The sequence below is a fragment of the Lygodium microphyllum genome, chromosome 16, assembly GCF_053477565.2.
Source record: "Lygodium microphyllum isolate KBCC chromosome 16, Lygodium_microphyllum_v1.1.10, whole genome shotgun sequence".
NCBI lineage: Eukaryota > Viridiplantae > Streptophyta > Polypodiopsida > Schizaeales > Lygodiaceae > Lygodium > Lygodium microphyllum.
In genome coordinates, this window is record NC_141150.1 from 107573186 (window position 1) to 107599366 (window position 26181).

General features: G+C 40.8%; 1 protein-coding gene across 4 annotated transcripts in view; it reads right to left on the reverse strand.

The window, feature by feature from the left end:
* LOC148023213 (uncharacterized) overlaps positions 1-26181 on the reverse strand; it is an 85102-nt gene that overhangs the window by 25346 nt on the left and 33575 nt on the right. For all 4 annotated transcript variants that reach the window (XM_087696214.1, XM_087696213.1, XM_087696215.1 and 1 more), the window contains 4 exons: positions 25703-25786; positions 25134-25561; positions 2764-2825; positions 2567-2636 (listed from right to left, as the gene is read on the reverse strand). In XM_087696214.1, coding sequence (XP_087552340.1) covers positions 2567-2636; positions 2764-2825; positions 25134-25561; positions 25703-25786 — 644 coding nt within the window. The remainder of the gene's footprint in view (positions 1-2566; positions 2637-2763; positions 2826-25133; positions 25562-25702; positions 25787-26181) is intronic.

Here is a 26181-nt window from a genome sequence, read left to right on the forward strand (position 1 = left end):
TTCTCTGAAGAGATCTACAAGGTTGTTCTGTAGTGACACATAGGCAAAGATAATCTCTCATGCAAAGAGTCTCTCTCTACTATAATAATAATGCACCTCAATGTACTTAGTAGTGTGAGCATGGAACACTAGGTTCCGTGCAATTGCCAATGCGCTCTAGCTGTCAATGAAGATGGTGGTAGCAAATGACTATCCAACATCCAAATGCATGACTTGCCAAGCACGAAGTAAAAACCACTTCTAGATACATGAGTATCATTAGCGCCAACCTAATCAAGATCTGAAAAGGCACGTGAATCTGGCAGGAATGATCTTCCCTTCAAATAAAACAGCCCAAGCTGTTCAATACTACTCAAATAGTGAAAGATACGCTTTACTCCTTGCCAATGCTTGGTATCTAGGCTATGCATAGACTTGCTCATTTGTGAGACTGCAAACCAGATATTGGGCCTCATAATGAATGCATAAATCAAGCATCCGATTACCACGTTGATAATGAAGGATATAAAAGAAGTCTCTAGCATCATGAAGACCCAACTTCAAACATGTCTCCATAAGGGTTTCAATAGACTTGTAATCATCAACACCGAACCCTACAACATCTCAACATACTTTGTTTGGCACAAAGAAATTCCTCCATCCCACTATCTGAACCGAATGCCAAAATAATGATACAATAGGCCCAAATCTACCATGTCAAAATCCGAAACCAAATCAGCCTTCAAATCAACAATCTATACCTCATTAGGACCAATGAGCATCATGTCATTGAGATAAATCACAATTATTAGAGACACATCACCCACATGTCTAACCTACAAGGTGCTTGCAAATGGACTATTTTGAAAACCACATGTAATCAAATATGCATCGATTTTCTCATGCCAAGTCCAAGGTGCTTGCTTTAGACTATACAATGGCTGCTTCAATCTACGCACTTTGTTTTCCTAGCTTTTCTGAACAAAATCATGAGGCCAAAATACATATACTTCCTGATGCAAATCACAATTCAAAAATACAATTTTAATGTCCAATTGATATACATTCTAACTATTATGAGCTCCTATTGCACAAATACTACAAATTGGCCTTAGATGACAACCATGAGCAAAGTTCTCATCAAAGCCAATGCCTTTCTAGTGAGCATAACCATTTGACACAAGTTCAACCTTGTAGCAATCAACACTACCATCTAGTTTACATTTCAACTCGTAAACCCACTTAGTACTACTAATGGCATTTTGCTAGAAGGTAAATCACACAAGAACCCAGTGTCATTTTTTATAATAGCATCATACTTAGATTGCACAACAGTAATCTGATTTTCTGAAATGTGTACCTCTTCTAAAGAAGCATGCTCACCATCATAACACATATTAGAAACAACCAATGCATAGCATCATTGCCAAAGTACCACACACTTAAATCCACAATATGCATGCGAGAATCGTATACCAAAGGGTTACAACTCCTTTGTGTACTAAATGCACATTCTACATTCTACATAACATTTGCAAATTCTGAATTGGAAGTAAGGGCATTTGCAACAGCCATACTAGCCTCTTTCTTCTTATAGTCTCTTTCCTAGCTAGTCTAGGACATCCTTTATGGCATGATCTCTTACCTTACAATACCTACAAAAGCTTTTACTCTCATTTTCCTTCTCATCCTTACCAACCTTACTTATCTAAACAGTATTTGCAAATTTGTGCTTACTAGTATTTAAAAAAAAGGTAGCTCAAATGTTGGATTCAGGGTTGCAGGAATGCACACACACAGCTTAGAGAAGAAAAGCTTGAGAGCACACAACTCAAAGTGTATTGAAATTCAATAGAGAAGAATTACAAAACTCAATTTTCCCTAAAACAAATGGGCATATATACAAAGCCAAGAAAGAAAACCTCCTCATGAGGGAAAAAGGTGGCCCAACAGGTGTGTTCGCACATATCACGGTGGGACCTTTTGGCCAATCTCACTACTTGCATATTTGGATTGATAGCTCACATGTAGTGATTGACCATCAATGCATGTCTCTTCAACCACGTACAATGGACATTCTGCCCCTCTGAATGAAAAAAGAAATCCTTGTTCCAAAAAACAGCCAGCCCGGATGTTTGCTTTATCTCATAGGACTTTTCTTCAGAAAAAATGGTTATTCTGATCTAGTGATTTTCTCTATCTTTGAGATTATGAGGGGATTTCACAAACATTGAGGTGTGGGCTAATGGAGTTCTTCTATGAAGACGAGATGTAAGACCTAACCTCAATAAAAATGTGACCACCTTAGTGATTCCCAGATCCAAAAAAATATAGGTCCCAATTCCACATATCTAGTTCATTAAATCAAAGTGAGCATTACAAGACAATCTTTTCCATCTATGATGAAACAGGTGAGCACTTTGCTTTAGTCTCTAAAATAGATAGCCAGCACAGTCTTTGAACATAACATTGCTGGTCTCTTTCCAATGTTAAACTCGCTTGTGATGATTCAAAACAAAGCCTAACAAATCTTTTTTTTTTTTTTGGGGGGGGGGGGGGGGGGGGGGGGGAAGAGGACACTATCCACCTTAGCAGATAGCAGTCGCCTGTTATCTTCCTTTACCAACTCCATGAATGCTGTTTCCAGCTCATCTGCCCTGAAAAGCAAGGAAAACTTATACTCAAGCCTTAGTCCCAGCTAAGCTGGTTTGTACAAAGAGAGACTAGCAACATAAGTATGAGCACTTGAAATAATAGACATCACAAATTTAAATGCACAAAAACCTTGAATTGGCTGCCCTGCTTTCCTCCAGAGCTCGAGAAAGTTCCACCTTCAGCCATTTCACCTATTCCAATACAATATATCCAGGAGTTTCAAAAACAGGAGGTTTTGTACAGGTTTGAGAAATAGGAATGTTTCACATAAGTTATGAAATGGCAAAAAACAAGTTACATACAGAATATGCTAAGAGCATGAGATCTATGTCTAAGCTTGGATCAAATATCACAAGTGAGATTGAGGACTAGATTTCATGAGGGTGATCTATCCATCAATCATGACTAATCAATGGTCAACCTATGATCCATGTAGCACTAAAGGCTGTAACAAGTCTAGACCAGATAAAGATGCAAAAATGGCCATTAGACTAGAAGCTTAAGTACAGAAGTGAACTAGACATGAAAGAATTATTCCTTGTTTTTTTTGTTTAAGAGATGGTTGACGCTTGAATCACCCATGTTTTTGCTCTCACAGATGTTCCATTTTATTTTACATCATTATTAAGATTATCTGCACTTGGGTCTTTTAAGACTTGTGTTTTCAGAAAACGTGTTTCTTATGGCCATAACTAGGAAGGTGTTTTCTAGGAGATTTTAGAAGCATGAAACACTGCATACAATTCAAAAAGCTAGAAAACAGGTTTCTTTGCAGCATTGAATCCAAAAGAGTAACTTGTTTGGAAGGAACATTTCCATGAAAATGTCAAACTACTCTAAAATATCATGTCAGAGAAATTTCCGATGCATATTCAGGATCATTCCCCACCTCTCCTCCACACCCCCCCCCCCCCCAAAAAAAAAAAAAAAAGAGAGCAAAATATGGTAGCTGACAGAAAATGAAGTTTCGGACAGTCAATGCCTCATGTTAGCAAATCTTTCAGCCCTGCTGGTTGATAGCTAGAATGATTATAATTCTTCATGATGACTATGGTCTGTCAAGAGGTCCTGCTTTGTCATTGCTAAGTTGTTTCTTTTCCCAAAGAAAAGAAATTCTCTATTAAAGTATTAATAACACCTCAGGAAAAACCTTCCTCAAGGTAAAATACAAAATACAAACTAAGCTATATAACGACTACAAAGTACATCAAACTACAAGGCCCTGTTTAGCTGTAATGCCTGACCATATGTCACTCAAAGTTCAAGAAGGTGCTACAGTCCATAATGATAGCACAATTAAAAGCATCTCTCCTCCTCCTCATACACTCAAATTGACCCTTTAGTCTCTCACATCTCCAACAGAGTATGGATAAGCTTTGTCCAGATCCTAGAGAGAGCATGTAGGATAGAAATGATTTGTAGAACAATGGCATGGCTGCACCTCACACTCCAAATGAGCCAAGCAATAATTCTAGTACAAAAGAGTTCCCATCTGTGGCATTCCCTGTGTCCACTTGAGCTACAAGACGTCTCACATAGGAATCATGCTCAAGTGCTCACCAACAATGAGAAAGGAGTGATTCCATGAATATCCTTGTATCCACACGATTGGCCTCTATCCATGAACCAAGCTACTGCCCCCTAGGTCCAAGTCACTATCATAGACTCAATTGTGACATGGAAGACCATCCTAACCACTCTCTTCCGTACCTCCTGGGCCCTAGGGCAGTCCCATAGGCAATGTCTCTAAATCTCCTTTGGCTCTCCACGTCTTGAACACACTACATGAAACCTGGAATAGCCAAGTCATGTGCCAACTACCAAGCTCCCATGTGCTATTAATAATCACACGAATAGTGAAATCTTCCTCAATTTGAAGCTATCATCATACAATCTTGTTCAAAATTCAGTCAAAAAAGGTGCAAAGATACCATGAGTGTACTAATGTTGTGTAGCAACAAGCTCCGCCTTGAGATTCTTGCTCATCAATATCCCCTCCCCAACTAGGTGGTGTAAGAAGGCCATGTCACAAGGTTTGTCAAGGAATGAATCTCTACAAATTGACTCTCCCATGGTCCATTGTAAGTTGTGTAAGGGCCTACCCTAATAAGCCTAGTGTATCCATCCCTCCATAAGCATTGGCAATTTGTTGCTTGATTCAATATGGCCATGAGTATATAACATTCTTGTATAATGGTAATTCTAGTTTCAAGAGGGGAATTTCTTTGTTTAGTCAATGGTCCATAGAGGACTAGTTGTAGACACTTGGTTAGCACGAGAATGTGAGGGTGTGTAACAGAAGAGAAACACCAACATAGAGAGAAGTAGAGAGAGGGAGAAAGAAAGAGAGGAAGTAGAAGGTGAAGAAAGAATATTGCACTAACTGAAGAAGAATGATGATACAATGGGGATGGACTGATCAGTTCCTACACGCAGCCCACAGCATCAATGAGGGCACCAAATCAAGCTGATGACAATGGCAACACCAAGCACAGAGTGTCGAAGTGTTGGAGTGTGCACCTACAAGTGGAAGACTGAAGACTCAAGAGTGTGTATCTGCCACGTGGAGGGTCAAGCTATAAATAGCCAAGAAACCCAAAATCTAGCCGGCCATGCACCAGTAGGTGCCAAAAAGCTGGTTACCAACATTAAATGCTGGTCACACTACAAAAAATGCCCAAAAAAATAGGGATGGCCTCGGAAAAATCCTAAATGACAATGTCAATGTCCGACAAGTAGAGGCAAACTATGGAAAGCAAAAGCTAGCCTAGGAATGCACACAAGAAGCTGACAACCGAAGAAAATGCAACTAAACTACTAGAGCTCTTGTGTCTCCATTTGTTTTTGACAAGAGCTCACAACTAGAAGATGACAGACTAAAATGACTAACATAGGCAGGTTAATACCCCCTCTCAGAACCTAGGAGTGTCTAAAGACCCAACAACCTCATGTGATGAAACATAGAAACCTTGGGTAAAGGCTTTGTAAAGAGATCTGTTGCATTATCCACCATGGGACAAAAGGCCACCACTAACTTGGAATCTACGATCTACTCTCGAACATAGTGATATTGAACCTCTATGTGCTTCTCGCAAGCATGAGACACAAGATTCTTCACCAAAGCTAGAGTACTCTAGTTGTCCACACACAACTCTCTAAGTCGAGGCCGAGAAAAGCCAATCTCCACCAATATGTGGCAAAGCCAAACCATCTCCATAGTTGTAGAACACAATGCACGATACTCTGCCCTTGTAGAAGAAAGAGCCACATTAGATTGCTTATTACTACTCCACGAGATAGCTCGTGATCCATGGAAGAAGGCATAACCTCTAGTGGACCGTCTCAAATCCACATCATGCCATGGAACATAAAATTTTAAGATGCTTTAATCTTGCTGATAACATTTGATTAAGTTGTTAATCAAATATGCAAGGTTGTTTAGCACATGTAATGCACATGGCAATTATTTCATGGTAACAAGTCAAGGACCTCAAGGATGCAACGGGTGTCAAAGGAAAAAGTTGCAATAAGTTATGCCTAACAAGTGTCAAATTTGAGCCTAGACCAATTTATTGGCCACTAATGTTAGTGGTGACATTAGAGACTTCGTATTAATTAATTAATTAATTAATGTCAATCTAAGGGCTAATAACTGCTCAAGGATACTTGGAAGACAAATTGACCTAGGCAAATTAATTATTAGCTGGTGTAATTTTTTTGCCACTAGAATAATTATTATTAAATTAATTTTTAAAATTATTATGAAAACTAATTTAACAAGCTGAACAATGTTGGAAAATGGGATTAGAAGGCCATCATTTGGCACCGAAAACGTTTTTAGAGGCTAGTGGAAGTCTATTCCAACTATTGTGAGAGAGGAGGAGACTATTAGAGAGCAAAAAGAGACTACTGATGTGATTTACAACCACCAGGGATCAGTTCTACAATAGCATGTAACAGCAATTTGGAGCTCTACAAGAGCAAGTGACAGCAACCTAGTGCAGATGACAACATATAGAAGGGGGCAACAATCTTTCTAGTGGTCCTAAGTTGTAGGCAACAACTTCCATGGCTGTTTGAGTAGGGCAGGAGTAGCTTTTCAATATTTCTGGTAATGAAACTCTGAAATTTCTCTCTACAGCATTCTCTCTCATTCCCCAACAATCTCTCAAGCTATCTCAGCATTTTCTAGCAGTTTGAGCCATCAAAGAAAGATTTAAGTCAATCTTTGCTGTAAATACTAATTTACAGTGAGCTCCAACTACCAAAAGTTTGGACTCTAGATCTATAAGGCATAAAATAGGCCAACAATTGGCCATACCAAACTTCGAGAGAAGCTCTGTATTGTACTTGAGCTAGAAAATAAACATGTCTTATGCCATCTGATAGATCTCCAATCCAAGGAAAAATTATAGGATCCCTAGATTCATCATGTCAAACTCTTCTCTCAAATCTTTGAAGTCCAATCACCCTCCTGAGTATAGTATCAATGAAGAGCCAACACAACGCCGCGATGGATATCCAAAATGTTGCTACGTACTGAAGGGTATTACACAAGTAACCGATGGATTTGGGTACCAAAACCCCCGGCTAAACCACCTTTGTTAGCTGAAGGCTAGATTTTATCAAAAGCAAAGAAGCGCAGGAGGAAAACTAAACGAAAATCCAAGTCTTGAGTCAAAAACATTGGAGTGACTGAGCCCCTCACGATTGAAATCAAGAAACTAAACATGACTATTCTAAAGGTAGATCATGAGCCTAGCGTGCCTAGCAAGCGGATATCAAATGTAACCGTCGAGTGTGCACAAAGACCACTAGTGCCCAAGGAGCCTTTGACTTCCCAAGATGATAATGAGCACCATAAGCTGATCAATGGAAGCCACTCTGAAGAAAGAATCAATCAATCCTCTAGTACCAAGCTCTAGGAGCCTGCTTTAGGCCATAGAAGACCTTCTGCAATCTATAGACATGATTCTCCTTCTACACAAGAAAACCTAGAGGCTGTGAAACATAAATCTTCTTCTCAAGGACACCATTCAAGAAGGCAGACTTTACATCCATCACATAACAAGCCAACGGTAGTGTGTTGCAAGAGCCAAGATAGCCCGAATAGTAGACATCCAAGCCATAGGTGAAAAAGTCTCAAAATAGTCCAAACTTGCCTTCTGAGTAAAACCCTTGGCAATAAGCCTAGCTTTATGCTTGTTGAAGGAACCATTTGCAAGTTACTTGGTCTTATAGACCTACTACACACCTATCACCTTCCGCTTTAGGGAATGTGGAACCAATTTCCAAGTCTAATTACGCTCAATAGAATTGAACTCCTACATGAGAGCACAGTTCACATAGAGTAAACTATTCCATTGGGCTTGTAAGTGAGTTGATCTGCATGGACTTATAGGAGAATCAAAAAAGTAATAAACACTTTTCTTGCATGAGTTGTCAGTACAAAAGAGAAATCCAAATAGGCTCTATCCTGTTGTGAGGGAGACTGAGTAGCCTCTGGTACCTGCAATGCACCTATCTGTGGAAGGGACTCCCCCTCACCAAGGAAAGCTAAATCCTCGTCATCTGAAAAAGGCTCCCTCTCTGAGGTCTAAGCATCCCTAGAAGACTCCGAAGGGGAGGCTGAAGGGGTGGAAGTACTCAGCGAAGAAGAGGAAGTAGTCGCATCCATCAAAGGTGATAGGGAAGCCGAGGGAGAAGGTGGAGACAGAGAAGAGGGAGAAGCCAAAGACAAAGAAGGGGTGCTAAGAGACAACCTAAAAGGCAGATGAGGAATTGAGGGTGGGGGAGGGTCAATCGATGACAAAGAATCACTTACAAGAGAACCATCAATAGGATCTGAGGAGGCTGCACCCTCGTCGAAGATCGCATCTCTACTACTTCAAGCTTCCATGTCATCAAGTTGTAGAGCCAATAGCCTGTCGTGGTAGCGAATAGCCCATGAAGATGAGCTTTCTAGGCTTTAAGTCAAGGTTTGTCTTTCTCTTCTTCTTGTCCACACGAACAAATGCATCACATCCAAAGATGCGGAAGTGAGACACATAAGGCTTTCGACCAAAGAAAGTCTCATAGAGAGTCATGTCTTGTAAAGCAAAAGTCACGAAGCAGTTGCAAATGTAAACCGCAATAGCCACCACCTCACCCCAAAGGGAATGAGGGAGACCCGATGCTCCAACATCGATTGGCACATCAATAGCATGGTTTGATTCATACACTCCACCCCAAAATTTTTGAAGGTATCTTCGAATGGGTATACTCCACCCAAATGCCGTGATCCCTACAAAACGGAGAAAAGAGATTAGAAGTAAACTCTCCACCATGATTTGTTTGTACGTCACGAACTTTGGAAGTAGTCTGTCTCCACAAACACCTTTCACTAGTAGAAACGGTAGTACGCCTCGCTCTTGTACTCCAGAAGATAAGGCCACACTTAACAACTGAAGTCCTTTATAATAAGCGTTAAATACTTCGCCTTTCCCAAGAAGGTCGTGCCCATAGGTCCACAAAGGTCGATGTGTATCAAGTCAAGCAGTGTAGAAGCCCTCTGATGAGTGGCAACCTATGGATGTGGCACAAACAGCTAGGACATAAGGTGTGAATAGGAGGGAAATCAAAAAGTTCCTCCACCATGTTCTTTCGAGAAGCCCATCAAATAGTGTCAAAGTTTAGATGACCATAAAAGCATGCCAAACCAGCCCAAGCTCATGGGAAGACCTTGTAGCTAAGGTTGTGAGCGTATTATAAAGCCCACCCTCTTGGGATCCTATCCAAAGAACAGCACCTGTAGATGTATCCTCCATTGTCACCACATCTTGTGTAAAGACCACACACGTACCAAGCCATGTAAGACCATGAACAGACAATACGTTAAAACCTAAATCCAGTACATAGAGAACTTTGACCGAAGAAGACTATATGTCTAGAAATAAAGGAATAGTACCCACTCCTCAAACAAAAACAATAGACTTGCCACCAATGGTGACAATGCCCTCTCTAGCACTCGTATCTTGAAGTCAATCTTATCTATAGGTCATCTGAGAAGAAGCCCCACTATCCATGAGCCAAGGCTTCTCCTGAGCGAAAGAAGTAAGAGTTCTATCCTTCTCGACAAACACATGCATAAAGACAGACTCTATTGTAGTTGGGGTGGCCTTCATATTCATCGAATCCTTCTTCTTTGGCTTCAAATGGGGATACTTTTGCCAACACTTCTCTTTGGGATGAGTGTCCTCCCCACAGTGTGGGCACTTGGGCTTCTTCTCCTTCTTCTCATCCTACTTGTCCTCTTACTTCTTGTCCTTAGCCTGTGCCTTCCTCTTCTTTCCTCCACCTGTACCTGCAGTGAATGCCTTGGTGGAGCCAAAACCACTTGCCCCAACCTCTCTGAGTCGCTCGTCATGCTCCAAGACAAGTGGTGAAAGCTCCTCCCATAAGAGTGTCTCGTGGGTCCTCGATGTGATAAGGCCGGTATAAAAGACATCAAACTAAGGAGATGGCGGCCATCAAAAGGATCATAGCCATGTCTTCACAGAATATCATCCGACTAAGAGAGGTAACCTCACCCTTCATGTCCTCCGTCTTAGTGATGTGCTCCTTCATAGAGGAGTCATCAAGATTGAGCATCCGCAACTTCTTCTTTAGGGAAATCTTATGGGCAAACTTCTTGTGCTAATACAAAGACACAAGCTTCTTACACACCTCCATCGAAGTCTTCAACCTGCCAACATGAACAATGACAAAATCCTGCAAACTCATAAAGAGAAGGAATCAGGCTTGAGTGTTGAGTCGATTCCACAAGGCTGCTCAATCCAGACAAGTCCCATTTGTTGGATTCTCCTTAGAACCAAGGATAGAATCAAAAACAAGAGCCCAAAGATCAAAGGTGTTGAGTATGCACTCCACCTTACATGACTATAACGAATAGTTTGAACCATCGAGTTTGTCTTCTTTGGGTAATGAATGTAAGACATGCACTTGCACCGAGGGTATCAATAACAGCATCTTCACTTCATATGGGGGCCTCTATGAAATATGAATAGAAGAGGGACGGGTGCAAATAGGAGTCTCCTCCCATCGACGATAATCGCATCTCCACTCAGAGAAGTGTGTAGAAAGAAGCTACTCTTCTAAGTTATCAAAGCATGTAAACTGATAAGATATCTTTAATCCTACAATCACCCAAAAAGTTACGTTCAAAGGGAAACAACACGGGAAAACAAAAGACACTCTCAACTACAATATATGTAGATGTGCTGTCTATCTACAGAAACCTGTCGCCTGCCACCAAAAGGAGCTACCTGCATTAGGGAGTTGTCGTCTATACTAGGAAGCAGTCGCCTACAGCAGTGAATTTGTATTTTCAGCAAAACACAGAAAGGTGTTATAAGGACATAAAATTTTATTGCTTTGCTGAGCATTTAATTAAAAGTTAATCAAATGTGCTAACATGACTTGCATATGTGTGGTGTGCAAGTCAATTATTTCACAATGTGGAACATAGGACCTCGAGATATCAATTGGTTCCAAAGGCAAAAGTTATAATAAGTTATGCCTAACAGCTACTAGGTGGTACCCGACATCAAATTTTGACCTAAACCAATTAATTGCCCACTAATGTCAATGGTGATATTAGAGACTATGCATTGATTAAGCAATTAATGTCGGTCTAAGAGCTAATAACTACTCGAGGATACTTGGAAGACAAACATGCCTAGCCAATTTAATTATTGACTAATGAAAATCATTTTTTTTAGCACTAGAATAATTATGTTGCATAATGCTGAAAAATGGGATAAGAAGACTGTCACTTGACAAAACTTACCTATGCAAGTGGAAAAAAAGTTTTTAGGGGCTAGTGGAAGTCTATTCTAGCCATTGTGAGAGAGGAGGCTATTAGAGAGCAAGGAGAAGCTATTGATGTGATTTGCAACCACCAAGGATCGCTCCTACAACATGTGACAGCAGTTTAGAGCCCTCCAGGAGCAGATGACAACAGCCCAAGGACCTTCTAGTGCATATGACAATATACAAGAGGTGGCAACACTCTTTCTCGTGGTCCTAAGCTATATGTGACAACTTCCGTGATTGTTTGAGCAAGGCAGCAACAATCTTTCAACATTTCTCGCAATGAAACTCTAAAATTTCTCTCTCTACAGCATTCTCTCTCATCCCCCACCTATCTCTCAAGTTATCTCAGCATTTTTCAGCAATCAGTGCCATCAAAAAAATAGATTTTGGTCTATCTCTACTGTAAATCCTAATTTACAGCAAAAATTAGAGTTTGACAACCACCTCAGGATCAGGGTTGTCACATCTGATGGCGTCCGATTAGTACAGTCCGATGCTAGTACGGTACTAATTGGACTAATAAATCTTGGACCTATGTCCGATGTTACGTCCAATGAAAGAAAAAATACATATAGTTTTAATCGGAGAACTTGAAAGGATGAATGAGATGGTGGGGGAGGGGAGATTTTTATAGAAAGGGAGAGTGAATTTGTTAGTTTAAAACTTTAATCTTTAATCTTTTCTCTTGAGTCTTTGTGTAAGAGAGAATGAAAAGAAAGAAAAGAATAGAGAGAAAGAAAAGAAGAATAGAGAAGATTCAAGAAAGAAAAGAAAAAAAGAAAGGTAGGAAAGAAAAGAGGCCCAGGCGTATGGGACCCGCTGCCCACGTAACGGTCAAGAGTCTGAGGTCTGTGGACAGGGCGCAATTAGGCAACTCTGCTAGGGAACAAACCGGATGGGTCCGGACGGGACCGAACATGCTGGATGGGCCTGGACGGGTCGGACGAGTTAACCCGTCCGTCGGATGTGGACAACCTTGCTCACGATGCATACTTAGAATTGAGGGTGTAGGACTATTGAACTAAAAATGCATTAGTCTGACTTAAACAACCCCAAAACACGCTTAATTATCAAGAAACCATCATATTTTTAAAAAAAACATGATGCTAGAGAGTTACTGTGTCACATATGCAAAATGTCACAGACATGCCATGATCAAGTGTATGGATTAATTCTTGCTTGTGCCATATGAATCTACACTCCATGAGAGCACACCCTTAATAGGACATCCTCAAGCCAACCATGCAACCGACCCTTGCCATGTCATCATAGAACCTTCTAGAAGATATGCCATGTCATCACATGCATCCTCAATAATATTATCATGGAACATTCTAGAAGATCTTTAGCCGCCCTCTAACACCTATAAAATGAGGGACTCGCTATAGAGCTCCTCAGTCTTACCAATACCAATCTTAAGAGCTCAAGGAGTACAAACCTCCAAGTAACTTTGAATTCCGGTTCTAGTTCTTGTCTAGCCATGATATCTAGTCTTGTCTTTCTTCCATTATACTTATATTGTCTCGTCTCCTTATAATCTTGTAGTACGAGATCTTGTATAGTACTGTCTTGTATCTTGTTCATCCCCGTCGAGGGAGATATTGTAATTCTAATATCTTGTATCCATACCTACGGTCTCGAGTTGTGGGATTTTCCGTATCTTGTTAAGTTATCATTGTACCTTGTGCCCCTACGTGGGATTATCTAGTAATCAAAATTCTTGTAACAAATCTTGCATCTAGTCTAGTCTCACTTCCACATTCGGAGATGCAGACACTAGTCAAGTAGCAAAAACAAACTTTGGAAGCTACGACAAGGTAATCACCTTTCTCTACTTATGCATCTAAATTTAGGCCATTAATCTATGACCTCACTTGGCATGAGGAGTATTTTATCAGCCAATTCAAATGGGGTCTTCAAGATGACATCAAGGACCTCACGCTCACTATGCCTGAGGCAAACACACTCAAAAATTATATCATGCAAACCATCAAGTGTGATAATAGATTGTTCGAGAGGAAGCAAGAAAAGCAAGAAGAATTAAGGCCTCGCCCATGGAACCCAATCCCAAAATCAGAGAAAAAAACCAAGCCCGAATCAAAGCAAATAGATGATACCAAATTCTAGTCCTTAACCACACAAGAAAAGCAAAGACGAAGAGAGAATCATCTATGCCTATATTGTGGAAACCCTGGATACATCGCTCTAAATTGCCCAAAAAAAAAGAGGGCAAGAACCCCAAAAGTTGCTGCAACCATCCTCAAGCATAAAAACAATGATATTCGATTATAAATGAGACCGTACAACCGGACCTTGATATAAAAAAGGGTCGCTTAATCCCAGCCACGCCCATGGAAACTTTCCTTGTCACAATCCAAATGATCTTGCCGAGAAAGACTCTTTTTCTCAAAGCCTTGGTCAACTCTGAGACCTCCGCATGTTTCATTGATGATGGCTTTGTAAATAGATACCACATTCCAGTACTCCAAAAGGCTTATCTTGCACCAACTGAAGTCGTGGATGGAAGACCTCTAGCATCTGGAGATATTACCAAGGAAACCCGACCACACATGGTAACTCTTCGTGAACACAAATCTCATGTATGCTTTAATGTCATATTCAGTCCCACAAATCCAATCATCCTTCGAATGCCTTGGCTTAAGAAACATAACCCAGAAATTGATTGGGGTAAGCAAAAGATAACACATCGTGAAAATCAAGGAAAGTCGGTATATCTAGGAGCCAAAGCCTTTATGCACATAGCAAGGCAAGAACAGACCTACATGATATATCATAAGCCAGCTCAAGAATCTAGTAAGGATGAGTCAATCAAGCTACCAAGCAAGTATCAAGAATTTCAAGATGTCTTTGAAAAAAAGAATGCAAATCTCTTTTCCAAACACAGACCATATGATTGTGCTATAGAACTCCATGAGGGAGCTCAACCACCTTTTGGACCCATCTATAGGCTATCCCCTAATAAACTAGCTGAACTACGCAAGAACATTGATGAGAACTTAGCCAAGGGGTTCATTAGGCACTCTAAGTCGCTTGCTGGAACCCCAATTTTATTCGTTAAAAAAAAAAAAGGGTCACTTCGAATGAGTGTTTATTATCGAGGACTCAACAAGATAACAATCAAAAATCGATACCCTTTGCCGTTGATACCAGAGCTCTTGAAATGCCTTGGAAAAGCCAAGATCTTCACAAAGATTGATCTACAAGGGGCTTACAATCTTGTACAAATCAAAGAAGGAGACAAATGGAAGACAACCTTCTGCACAAGGTATGGTCACTTTGAGTATGTTGTTATGCCATTCAGTCTCATCAATGCTCATGCAGTGTTTCAACATATGATGAATGATATCTTCCGAGAGCATCTAGATGATTGTGTAGTTATATACTTAGATGATATCTTGATATTCTCAAAAGATCCAAAGGAGTATGAGCACCATGTAAAATAAGTTTTGGAAAAGCTCAAAGAAAAAGGACAATGTGCAAAACTTGAGAAGTGTTTTTTCCATCAAACAGAAGTGGAATTCTTGGGATACAATGTCTCCCAGAGAGGAATCTTCAAGGACCCCAAGAAGATTGAGACTATTCTTGACTGGCAAACACCCACATGTGTCTACAATGTCCAATGTTTCTTGGCTTTGCCAACTTCTACAAGATATTTATCAAAGATTACTCAAAGATAGTCTAGCACACCACTCACCAGACCACCAATGATGCCAATCAGATGCTTTATCAAGAAGATCCTACCTGGCATCTAAGAAGGAAAAAAAAGCTTTTGATCAACAATGAGCAATACTACTCAAGCCACACCACCTCCAACTAGCAGCCATCTCCGGTTGTCACCAAGACGACCCTACTTTAATTGAGTTAATCCATGAAGTCCTGCCGCATGATGATTTGGCTAGCAATGTCAAGAGAAAGAATCAAGAGAAAAAAATTTAAAAGTTTGTGAGTTTCACGAAACTAATGGATTGTTATACTATAAGGATCTACTTTACATCCCTCCAGGAAAGTTGATACTTCAAGTACTCCAACAACACCATGACACCCCAGCACCAGCAAGACACTTTAGAGTTAATAAGACCTTAGAGCTTATTTCAAGAGATTTTTTGTGGCCCCAGCTGTGGAAAGAAGTTAAGGAATATATAACATGATGTGATACATGCAACAAGGCCAAGGTACCTCGTCACAAACCACATGGCCTCTTGCAACCCTTGCCCATTCCAACACAACCCTTGTTTCCTCTCTCCATGGATTTCATAACAAATCGTCCAAATCAGACAAATATGACTTTATTCTTGTTGTGGTAGATAGGTTCACGAAAATTGTACATTTCATCCCTACCACCAAGACCATCACAGGCACAGCTACCGCTACGCTCTTCCTCAAATACATTTTCAGATTACATAGACTCCCAGACGACATCATCACCACAATCGGGGTCCCCAATTAATATCTAGTTTTAGAAAGAGCCTTTGCAATCTCCTTGGAGTCCAAGTTAAGTTATGCATAGCCAATCATCCATAGACTGATAGTCAAACAGAACGGGTAAATCAAGTCTTGAAACAATATCTCTATTGCACCATCAACTACCATCAAAATTTGCTTATAATAATAATATCCATGCATCTACCAAGAAAACTCCTTTCTTTGCAAACTATGGCCAGTATCCAAGGATGGATGTACATCTCTCCAATCAAGTAAAGAACCTTGCAGCCCAAGGTAAAGCGCAACACTTAGAAAATATACACCAAGAACTCAAGCAACAAATCCAAAAGGCTCAGAATCAGTACAACAACATACAAAGTCGGTGATAAAGTATGGTTACTTAGGCATAACCTCCAGACAACAAGGCCCTCCACCAAGCTAGACCACCAAAGATTTAGGCCCTTCACTATCATAGCCCAAATCAACCCAATTGCTTACCAACTCTAACTCCCCAACACCATGAAGATCCACCTAGTCTTCCATGTTCCCTTACCCGAGCCATACCATAGCTCACCACTAAGGGGGGAGAGATCTAGTCCCCCACCACTTGTCCAAATTGAAGATCATGAAGAATTTGAGGTCAAGCCTGTCTTAGACTCAAGGATCTCCCGAGGTCGATTGAAGTACCTTGTTCACTGGAAAGGATATGACATCAATGATCACACTTGGAAACCTGCAAGATATCTACAAAGAGCACCTCTCAAAGTTAGAGAATTTCACAAGAGGAATCCAATGAAACTTGGACTAAACCACCAAGCCGCTCCTCATGGAACTCATCACTGAGGAGGGGGTGATGTCAAGGACAAGCCATAATCAAGTGTATGGATTAATTATGATCTCATCCTTATGCATAGGGCTCAGCAGGAGGTTGAAGGTAAGCTGAGTTTTCTCCTTTAGATTTGGTGCCACAGAACTAATGATCTTACAAGACCTTCGAAATCTCCACTATGGATTGGCCATCTGCAAGTGGAACCTAGGTCGGATTACACATCACTTTCATAGTACATATTTTCTCCAATGCCACGTACGAACCCTATTATTTCAAATTCTTTACCAACTAATTCCGTATTTTTTGTTGGATTGTCAAGAAGGGACTCTTCAAAGCAATTTTTGGTTTCTGAGTAATGAGGAAGACAGGTATTTCTTTATGAACTCAAAACTAGGTAAAAAGCTGAAAGAAAAACTTGTAAGTATTCCATTTCTTCCTTTTTCTTCAAATGATTTTATTTCTCATGCTCAACTTAGAGTATGTGCATATTCATCTATTGCATTTAATGGACAAAAGAAACCAACAATGTTTCCCACAACATCCATCACAAATCTATTTGGGCTCCCACCCATCCCTCCCTCCTCTTCCACTGCACCTTCCTTTCCACTTCCATTAACTGCTCCACATTATCTACAACACACCACACTAGGGGGTTCTGCACATTTAGACACACCCTTTAGGACCTCTACATACTCATTTTCGGGTGGTGTACCTGCAACGGTGACTCGACTTTCCACACACGTACTTTCAAGTTATCCCTCTCGGAATGCATCCCAAACATACTCAAGTATGGATCGCTTGGTATCACAGTTTGCCTCTATGGCACTACCTAGTGGACCATCCTGTCATTATGTTATGTCCGAACCGACATTTGGACAAGGCTATCATGTCCCAATATCTCCACCTCCATCTACGGTATCATATGGACCTATGTCCGTTTCGATATCTTTGCAGCAATCAACACTCATTGGACATTAGCAACCTATCTCTGCCTATCCACCACTGCCCCCTCCTCCTCCTTATCCACCACCCCCACCACCATCTTATCCTCAATCTTACCCACTTATCCACCTTCACAAACACCTCATGGTTCTAGCTCCTCATCTACCAAGAATACATTTGATGGCAAGACTCGCTTCAACAGTCAAACTACACCACTTGGTTAAATTTAATGAGACATGCCTTAGACTCTCAAAACCTATGAGATTTAGTGCAGGGATTGGAATCCCAACCTGATCTTGCATTTGTCCCTATACAAGGTCGTCCGCTCATGGAAGACTCATAACGCCTCCGCTATTATGGAGCTTATGCACGGCTTATTGCTTGAGTTGCACTCTTAGCTTCAGCATTTTGACTTAGCATCAGAGTGCTGGATACCCTTGACTAACCAATATGCGGCTCAGGATAGGACCCGTCACATCAATTTGGATCGTGAGCGCTCCAAAACTTTAAAATCACAAACCAGGATGACTTAAAAGTCAAATTGGTTGAGTATCAGGTCTCCTCACTAAGTTCTCAACCACTGGGGCTTCTAAGTCATCTGACGATCAGGTTACCCTGTTCTTAACAAGCTGCCAAGAAAATATTGTGCAACAGGTAATTTCACAGCCTCATATACCCACACTTTATGAGTTTGAGTGTCAATTCTTGCATTATGCGCGGTTATTCAATCAATTTTATAATATATCATCGATAGAGAGGGCTCTAGTTACATCTTCTCAGAGGGGGCAACAAGGCAAGGACAAACAAAACTCGTATCAAAATCCAAATCAAAACACGGCTAGTGAATCCCAAGGAACCACTCAATCTACTCTCAAACCTAGATGGCAAAATGTACCTAAGAAGAATAGACATTGTCAACATTGTCAAAAGGCTGGCCATTATGATGTGTCAATTTAAGGCAAGAAGCACACAACCAAAATCCAAAAATCAGACCTCCACACCCCAGTCGAATAACCCCCAGCAAGGGAAGCAGGGTAGTGGCAAACCTTAGCAGAGACAGTGGCAAGGCCAGACCCACATTGCCACCAGTCAGTCATCACAGTCCCACCAATCAGTCATCACAATCGGTGACCTACTCAACTCCAGAGGGTTTGTCTGACTGGTCTACAGAGGCCCACATTGTCTCCTTAGAGACATTGGATATGAGTCTCGTTCACATCTGCAAGCTACCTCCTAATGAGGTGTCTGCAAAGACCCACTCATCACAGCCAAGCACGTCAACACTTGTTCGGCTTGTGGACAGTGGAGCTACCCATCACATAACTCCTATAGCCGACATTTTTATTTCCCAAGCCCTTGTAGCCAAGAGTGTTCACGTAGAAAACAACTCCTCATTCGAGATTCAAGCCCAAGATCGCATCAATTTTCCCACAAACCTAGGTCCAAATCTTGCTTCGTTGGATGATGTCTATCATGTCCCCCAACTTGGGGTGAATTTGTTATCCGTTCAACAGCTTTGCCAATTGGGGCGAGCAATTTTCTTCACCACAACCACAGTCGAAGTCCTGGACTCTCAGATTGGTTTAGTGATTGCTTGAGACAAGGCACAACCTAATGGCCTTTACCACATAACGCACTTTCTTACCAAGTCAATTGCCGAGAATTCGGAGTCCCATTGCTTCCAAGCTTTACTAACCACATGGGAGCCCATGGACTCTGAGCATCTTTGGCATTTTCACTTAGGACATCTTGGCTATAGTCTCTTTATGAGCTGTTGCATCAGGGGATGGTTGATGGCCTTCCACACCTAAAACTATCTCGAGAGTTCTATAAAGCATGTCAACTAGGTAACCAGCACCATACACCCTTTTCTCAATAGTGTGTTACTCATGCCGCTAAGCCTCTTAGGCTCATTCATCTAGATCTTTGTGGTCCCACATCCACTGATGCCTTGAATAGCACACTGTACTTCTTTTTTATAGTGAATGATTTCTCCGAATACATGTGGGTGTACTTCCTAAAGCACAAGTCAGATACTTTCACTTATTGCAGTGCTTGGGTGGTGTTGGTCCATAACCAAATTGGTCATCATGTGGATACTATGAGGAGTGATTCTTGTGGCGAGTTTACCTCTGAGTTTTCTGAGTTTCTAGAGGAGCACGGCATTGCACGCCAACTCACTTTTATCAACTCCCTTGCACAAAATAAAGTCGTAGAGTGTAGGAATTAGACAGTAATGAATATAACACTCTATGCTGTTCGCAGCAAAGCTCCCTAAGCGCCTTTGGGTTGAGGCTCTTAGCATCCTCGTCACAAGCTAGTCACCGAGACGAAGTGTATTTTTAGGACCAAGCTAAAGGCTGATGATACTTTAGGCAAATACAAGGCTCACCTTGTAGTGCAAGGTTTCACGCAAAAGCATAGCATTGACTATGAAGAAACCTTCACACCTATCGCTCGGTTGACATCATTTCGTCTATTGGTTATGCTCACTGCTCACCACAATTGGCCGATCTATTAGATGGATGTCAAAAGTGCCTTTTTGAATGGTTATTTGAAGAAGAAAGTCTATATGAAGCAACCTCCCGGCTTTTCTTCTGCTAATCGAACTGACAAGGTCTTTTGCTTGCAAAAAGCTCTCTATAGATTGAAGCAAGTGCCGAGGTCTTAGTACCATAGGATGGACAAGTTTTTACAGATTCATGGATGTTGTTCTACCCCCTATGATCCAAATTTATATATGCACACCACTAGCACAGGGGTCAACTATATCCTACTATTTGTTGATGATATATTACTCACTAGCTCAAATTCTGCAGATATCGCAAAAATTAAGGCACAATTTTGCTCTACATCGAGATGACAAACTTAGGATTATTGTCTTATTTCTTGGGGATGGAGATTGTTAGATCTGAGGAAAGTATCTTTCTGTCACAATAGAAGTATGCCCTACAGCTAGTGGAACAATATTGCATTGATCAAACACGGCCCACTGCCACGCCTCTCAATCCCATTGTCCATCTACACAAGGATATCTTGGATTAGCCTTTTCATGCTTATACCTATTGTTCTATTCTAGAAAAATTACTCTAATTGATTCATACTAGGCCAGATCTTGCATATTTGGTTAGTTTTCTTAGTCACTATTTTAATGTACCTAGAATGTCTCATTGGATTGCTTGTCTTCGTCTATTAAGATATCTAAGATATACCTATAATTATGAACTAACTTATAGTCATGGTTTATGCTTGCAAGACTACACTAATTCTGACTAGGCGGGAGATCCTGACACCTAGCGTTCCCATGGCGCCTACCTCTACACCTTGGGCACAACACCCATCTCTTGGGCTAGCCATAAGCAGGAGACGATGGTGGCTTCTACAGCTGAGGCAAAGTATCAAGCTCTCTTCGATGGTACTATAGAGGCCATCTATCTAAGGAACTTGTTGTGCACACTTTAGTTTCCTTGTGAGTCGTCTACAATTGTCTATTATGACAACCAGAGTACCGTTGCCCTTGCAAGCAATCCTATCATTACCCCTTAGACATGGCACATCGCAGTTCATTACCATTTCACCAAAGAGCACGTTAAGCTAGGCACTATTCGCCTAGAGCTTGTACCATCCAATGACAATTTTGTAGATAATTTTAACAAGGCAATCAAGAGGCCAATTCTATAGTATCTTATACTACAGATCAGCTTGGGTACACCCTTCTCTACTTCTTCAAATTGACGAGGAGAATGTGCTTCCTTGTTACTTCTCCCTCCTATTTGAGAGGAGACGGTTCTCCTTGTCTTAATAGTGACAATGATAATACTTACAATTTTTCACTTTTTGCCATTTATTTATTTTGTATCGACTATTATGGACATTTATAAATTTATTCACACTGTCAAGATGACATGATTGTAAAAGGGTACTTGGACAAGTGAACAATTCCCCTGCGAGGACACTATTGAAGTGACATCGTTGTATCACATTCTACATGAGTATGAAAACTTGCATCTTTCTTTGCATTACCCCATGCATCAGCATTCCGTTCATGTCACCATGCATCTGTGTGCATTTATCTCTTTTCAGTCACTCTTGGAGTGGTTGACTCCAAATCCACCATACTCATGGCATTGCACATGGCAATCTCCAAAGGTAACTGGAACACACATACACCCTCTTAGGAATCTCTAAGTACTTATCCTAGTAGTGTGTGGGATTGTTATGCTTGTTTTATGAAGGTCGTGGAGCTATCCATTCTTATTTTCTCATACTTCAAGGCACAGTGACTCAATGGAACAAACACTTATTTGAAACTCTCACTTAATGCTCAACCTTGTAAACAAATTAGCCCAAAGCTTTTTTTTTTAACAAAAAAATAAACACAAATTCCATCATTGATTCCATCTACCTTTGTCGGAATTGATAGACCCCTAGGTAGCCAACGTGGACCCTTAGTCCAATGCCCTAGCCTTTCTTAGGTGATCACTTAGGCTCCCTTGGTAAGATAACCATCGCCTATGTAGTCTTGGTAGATCATTAGGTAGCCGATATGCACCCATGAGCCGTATCTCTACTGCCCACACCCTATTCACGGAGGACATCGTGCTGAGAGCTTCCTCCAACTATCTACTACCATCCGGCGCCTGATTCCAACCTCCATAACCCACATCCAGCTGTCGTGTACTACTCCATCATTATTGTTAGATTTGCGTTTGCTGCCAGTGTCCATCTCCACCTACTGACATCATCATCAAGGATGTGTTTAGAGTCATCAAGGGTCTCTAAAGCTATCGCCATCATCTAGGTGTTATCTGCTTGCACTGACTATCTACATTTAATCTTCTCTCTCCTACACAGGGTCACCTACACCATCGCCCACCTCCAAACTATCGTGTTTGCCATCTCCAATTGTCGCCCAATTTTATCTCACCTTTGATACCTGCGTTTTTAGTCTTTTTCTCTCCTACACTCAAATCTGCATCAGATCCTGCCTTCCCTAGCTGCATTTACTAGTGTTTGACACACAAAGATTGCCTTTGCTGTGATTCGGAATTCGTTCAAAATACGACATACTCTTCAGCTCATAACCTCTACCTTAATCCCACAAATACGAGAGTTCAAGGTTCAATATTCATTGCATAGTATACAGTATTCATTGCATAGTGTATTTGTTGCATGAGCACTGTATGTTCTTTATTCATTCACTTCATTATTCATTGTATTCACTGTCTCTAAGTTACCCTAACCCTAACCTAACTATATTCTGTGTTTATCAATCTATGCTTTGTCGTATGATTGGTTTTTTGTTTTTTGCGTTTAGAGCATTTCTTTACAAGGACTTGATTCCAACAGTTAAAATTGAGGAATTCCAGGGGGATTCAAGAGGCCAGCTAGCCAATATCAAATTTGGGGCTGAATTTGTCTTCCAAGGAGTGGGGTGAAGACCAATCCCAAAGCAAACCCAAGGGGCATATTGGTTTGAAGACTTTCTGGTCCGTTTTTACAACAAGAGACACTTGGATTAGCGAAAGAAGTCAAAGGATGTCAGTTATACTCCATCCATTTGCAATAAAAGTTAAAGAAATACCGCAAGGGTTGCCAATTTTAGGGCCAATAGGATATCCAATGTCCAAGATTATATGGTAAAGTGTACATGTCAGTTTTGTGAATTTGTTAATTGTTGTAATTAAGTGCTTAATTAGGTTATTTACCACTCTATCCAAGGAGGGCTAGTTTCACAAGGAGAGGCTACCTCCTGTCTATAAGCTTTCGCCTAGCCCTAGATGATGTTGCCTTGCCTCCGAGAGTTGTCCACTGGCAACCTAGATGGTCAATGGGGGACTGGACCGCTTGTGCAACAAATGCGGGCTGAAAAGTTGTGTTGTGATCTTGGCCGCTTCTCCACGAAGCACTTGCTCCTCTACAATAAATTTCCAAACTATGTCCTCACTTAAGCAATGATACCACATGAGAGTGCGCAACGGAAGAGAAACATGAACACAGAGAGAAGCATAGAGAGAGAGAGAGAGGAAGAGAGGAAGAAAGATGAAGAAAGAATCCTGCACTGACTAAAGAAGAATGTTGATACAATGGGGATGGACTGATCAATCCCTCCACGCAGCCCACATGTCAGTGAGGGCACCATATTAGACAATGGCAGCACCAAACACGGAGTGTCAGAGTGTGCACCTGCAAGCAAAAGACTGAAGACTGAAGAGTGTGTCTACCAAGTGGGGAGCCTAGGTATAAATAGCCAAGAAACCCAAAATCTGGCCGGCCATGCACCAATAAGCGCCAAAAAGCTAGCTGACCAGCATTAATGCTGGTCACACTTCAAAAATTGCTAGAAAAAATAGGGAAGGCCCCAGAAAAATCCCAAATGACAATGACAATGTCCGGCATGTAGAGGCAGATTGTGGAAAGCAGAAACTAACCTAGGAATACACATAGGAAGTCGAGAACTGAAGAAATTGCACCAAACTGCAAGCTCCTATGCCTCGGTCAAACTCTAACAACAGCTCACAACCAAGAGATGATAGACTGACATGACTGACATGGGCAGGCTAACAAAGAAAGCCTAACTTGGACATCCAAATTTGATCAATGCTTAGTCAAGAAATTGTTTATGGTACCAAAAGAACTTCAGATAATTTTCATCTGTGTGAATGCAAAGATCATTTTCACATGGATATTTGTAATGGTGTTTCACCTCACTTAGAACCCCGAGTGAGTTTTGAGGATATAAATTGAAAATGGCAAACAGCTATATTGGAAATTCAAACAATAGATTCACCTACTGATATCATAAAGTCAGACTTTTCTTCCCTCAAGAATCATGAATGTGACTGTCAGCAACAGACTAAAATGTAAACAATGATGCCAAATCTTAATATCATGTATGACACCCTCAAAACAGTCAAGGCAGAAAAAAGAGAACCAAAGAGCAACTTGGGTGACAATGCACAACAGTTCAAACATATTGAAAAGCTATTCCCTCAATTGAAACAATTTTCTATTTCTCGGTTTAGAACAGATCCAGATGCTTATTGTGATATTTACATAATCCTAGAAAGAATCCATCAAACTTTTGAGCAAAGAATCCATCCATTAACCCTGGCTTTGATTCAGGTAACAGTGTGCTTCCTCATAGCACCACTTTTTCAAGGCATCATTAGAAAAGATGTCGTACTGTAGTACATCTATATTTGACTCAGACACTTTATTACCCTGGCTTTGATTCAGGTAACGGTGTGCTTCCTCATAGCACCAGTTTTTCATGGCATCATTAGAAAAGATGTCATACTGTTGTACATCTATATTTGACTTAAACAGTTTATTACTTATTTGCATGATTCAATTCATAAAGAAAACATAAATTTTGAGGGGTTTTACTTCCCCTAAACCCTGGTATAAGCTACTGCAAAGAGAGCAATACCTGTTCTATCAGATCAGTTACACAAGCCTCTTCTTCGTCAAGCACATCAATGCAGGAAAGATTCTTGTAGCTCCCATCTACATCGTTCTTAATGGAAGCTTCACCATTGGGAAGAGTTTGACCAAGTATTTTCTCAATATTCCTCTCAGCTAGCTGATTACTGGACATGTCATGATTGTACACTTTAGATGAAACCGTTCTGCTAACACTTCGCCATCCAGAGCGCTCCATTGTCGACCGCTCAGAAAGCGCTGCAAGCACTTGAGGACGTTTCTGTGAACCAAGTTCCTGAAGCAGTGAATCATCCACAGACTGGTAGCCCATGCAAGCAACAAGCACCAGCTGGCTGCTATCAAAGGTTGAGCCAGCTAAAGATTGCAAAATTGTTACTGCATCCCCGGCATCCTTTGCAGCCATTATTTTTGGGCCTGTATCAAAACTTCAAGAACTTCAGCCCCCAACAACACTAGACAGAATCGTGGACAGATAGAAAAAGAGACAGCTTTTCAATCTCAAGATTTTAATTACAGGTAGAAGACGGGTACAGGATAACTGGCAATGTACTTAACCATATTGTTCCAACAAGGCTAGGGCTATTCGAAAAAGCATGCTGCGATTTCCCTCATACAACAAGACATCCCATACTCGTAAAACTGTTCCATCAAAACAACTCATTTCAGGAGGTTAATTTCTCAAAGAAATAAATAAATTCATATTAGTTTAAAAAGGGTCAAAAGCTGAGAACACAGCTTACTTAGGACATCTATGTTCAATAATATAAGCCTTTCTACACTTACAGAATTAGTATAGATAAAATGTTTAAACCTTTCAAACTAAATATCAGTCTTGAATTCCAATTCAATTCCTGCCACTTCAATTGGTCTGATGAGCTACTACTCTGGTTGCATAGTGCTGAACTCTTTCTATCCCATACAGGACAAATCACATGCCATTCAGTAGAATGTCATATGCTATGCACATAAATGCATTTAAGCTCACGCTCACTCTCCTTAGAAGTTACAAAAAAACTAAGGCTCTATTGTTGACA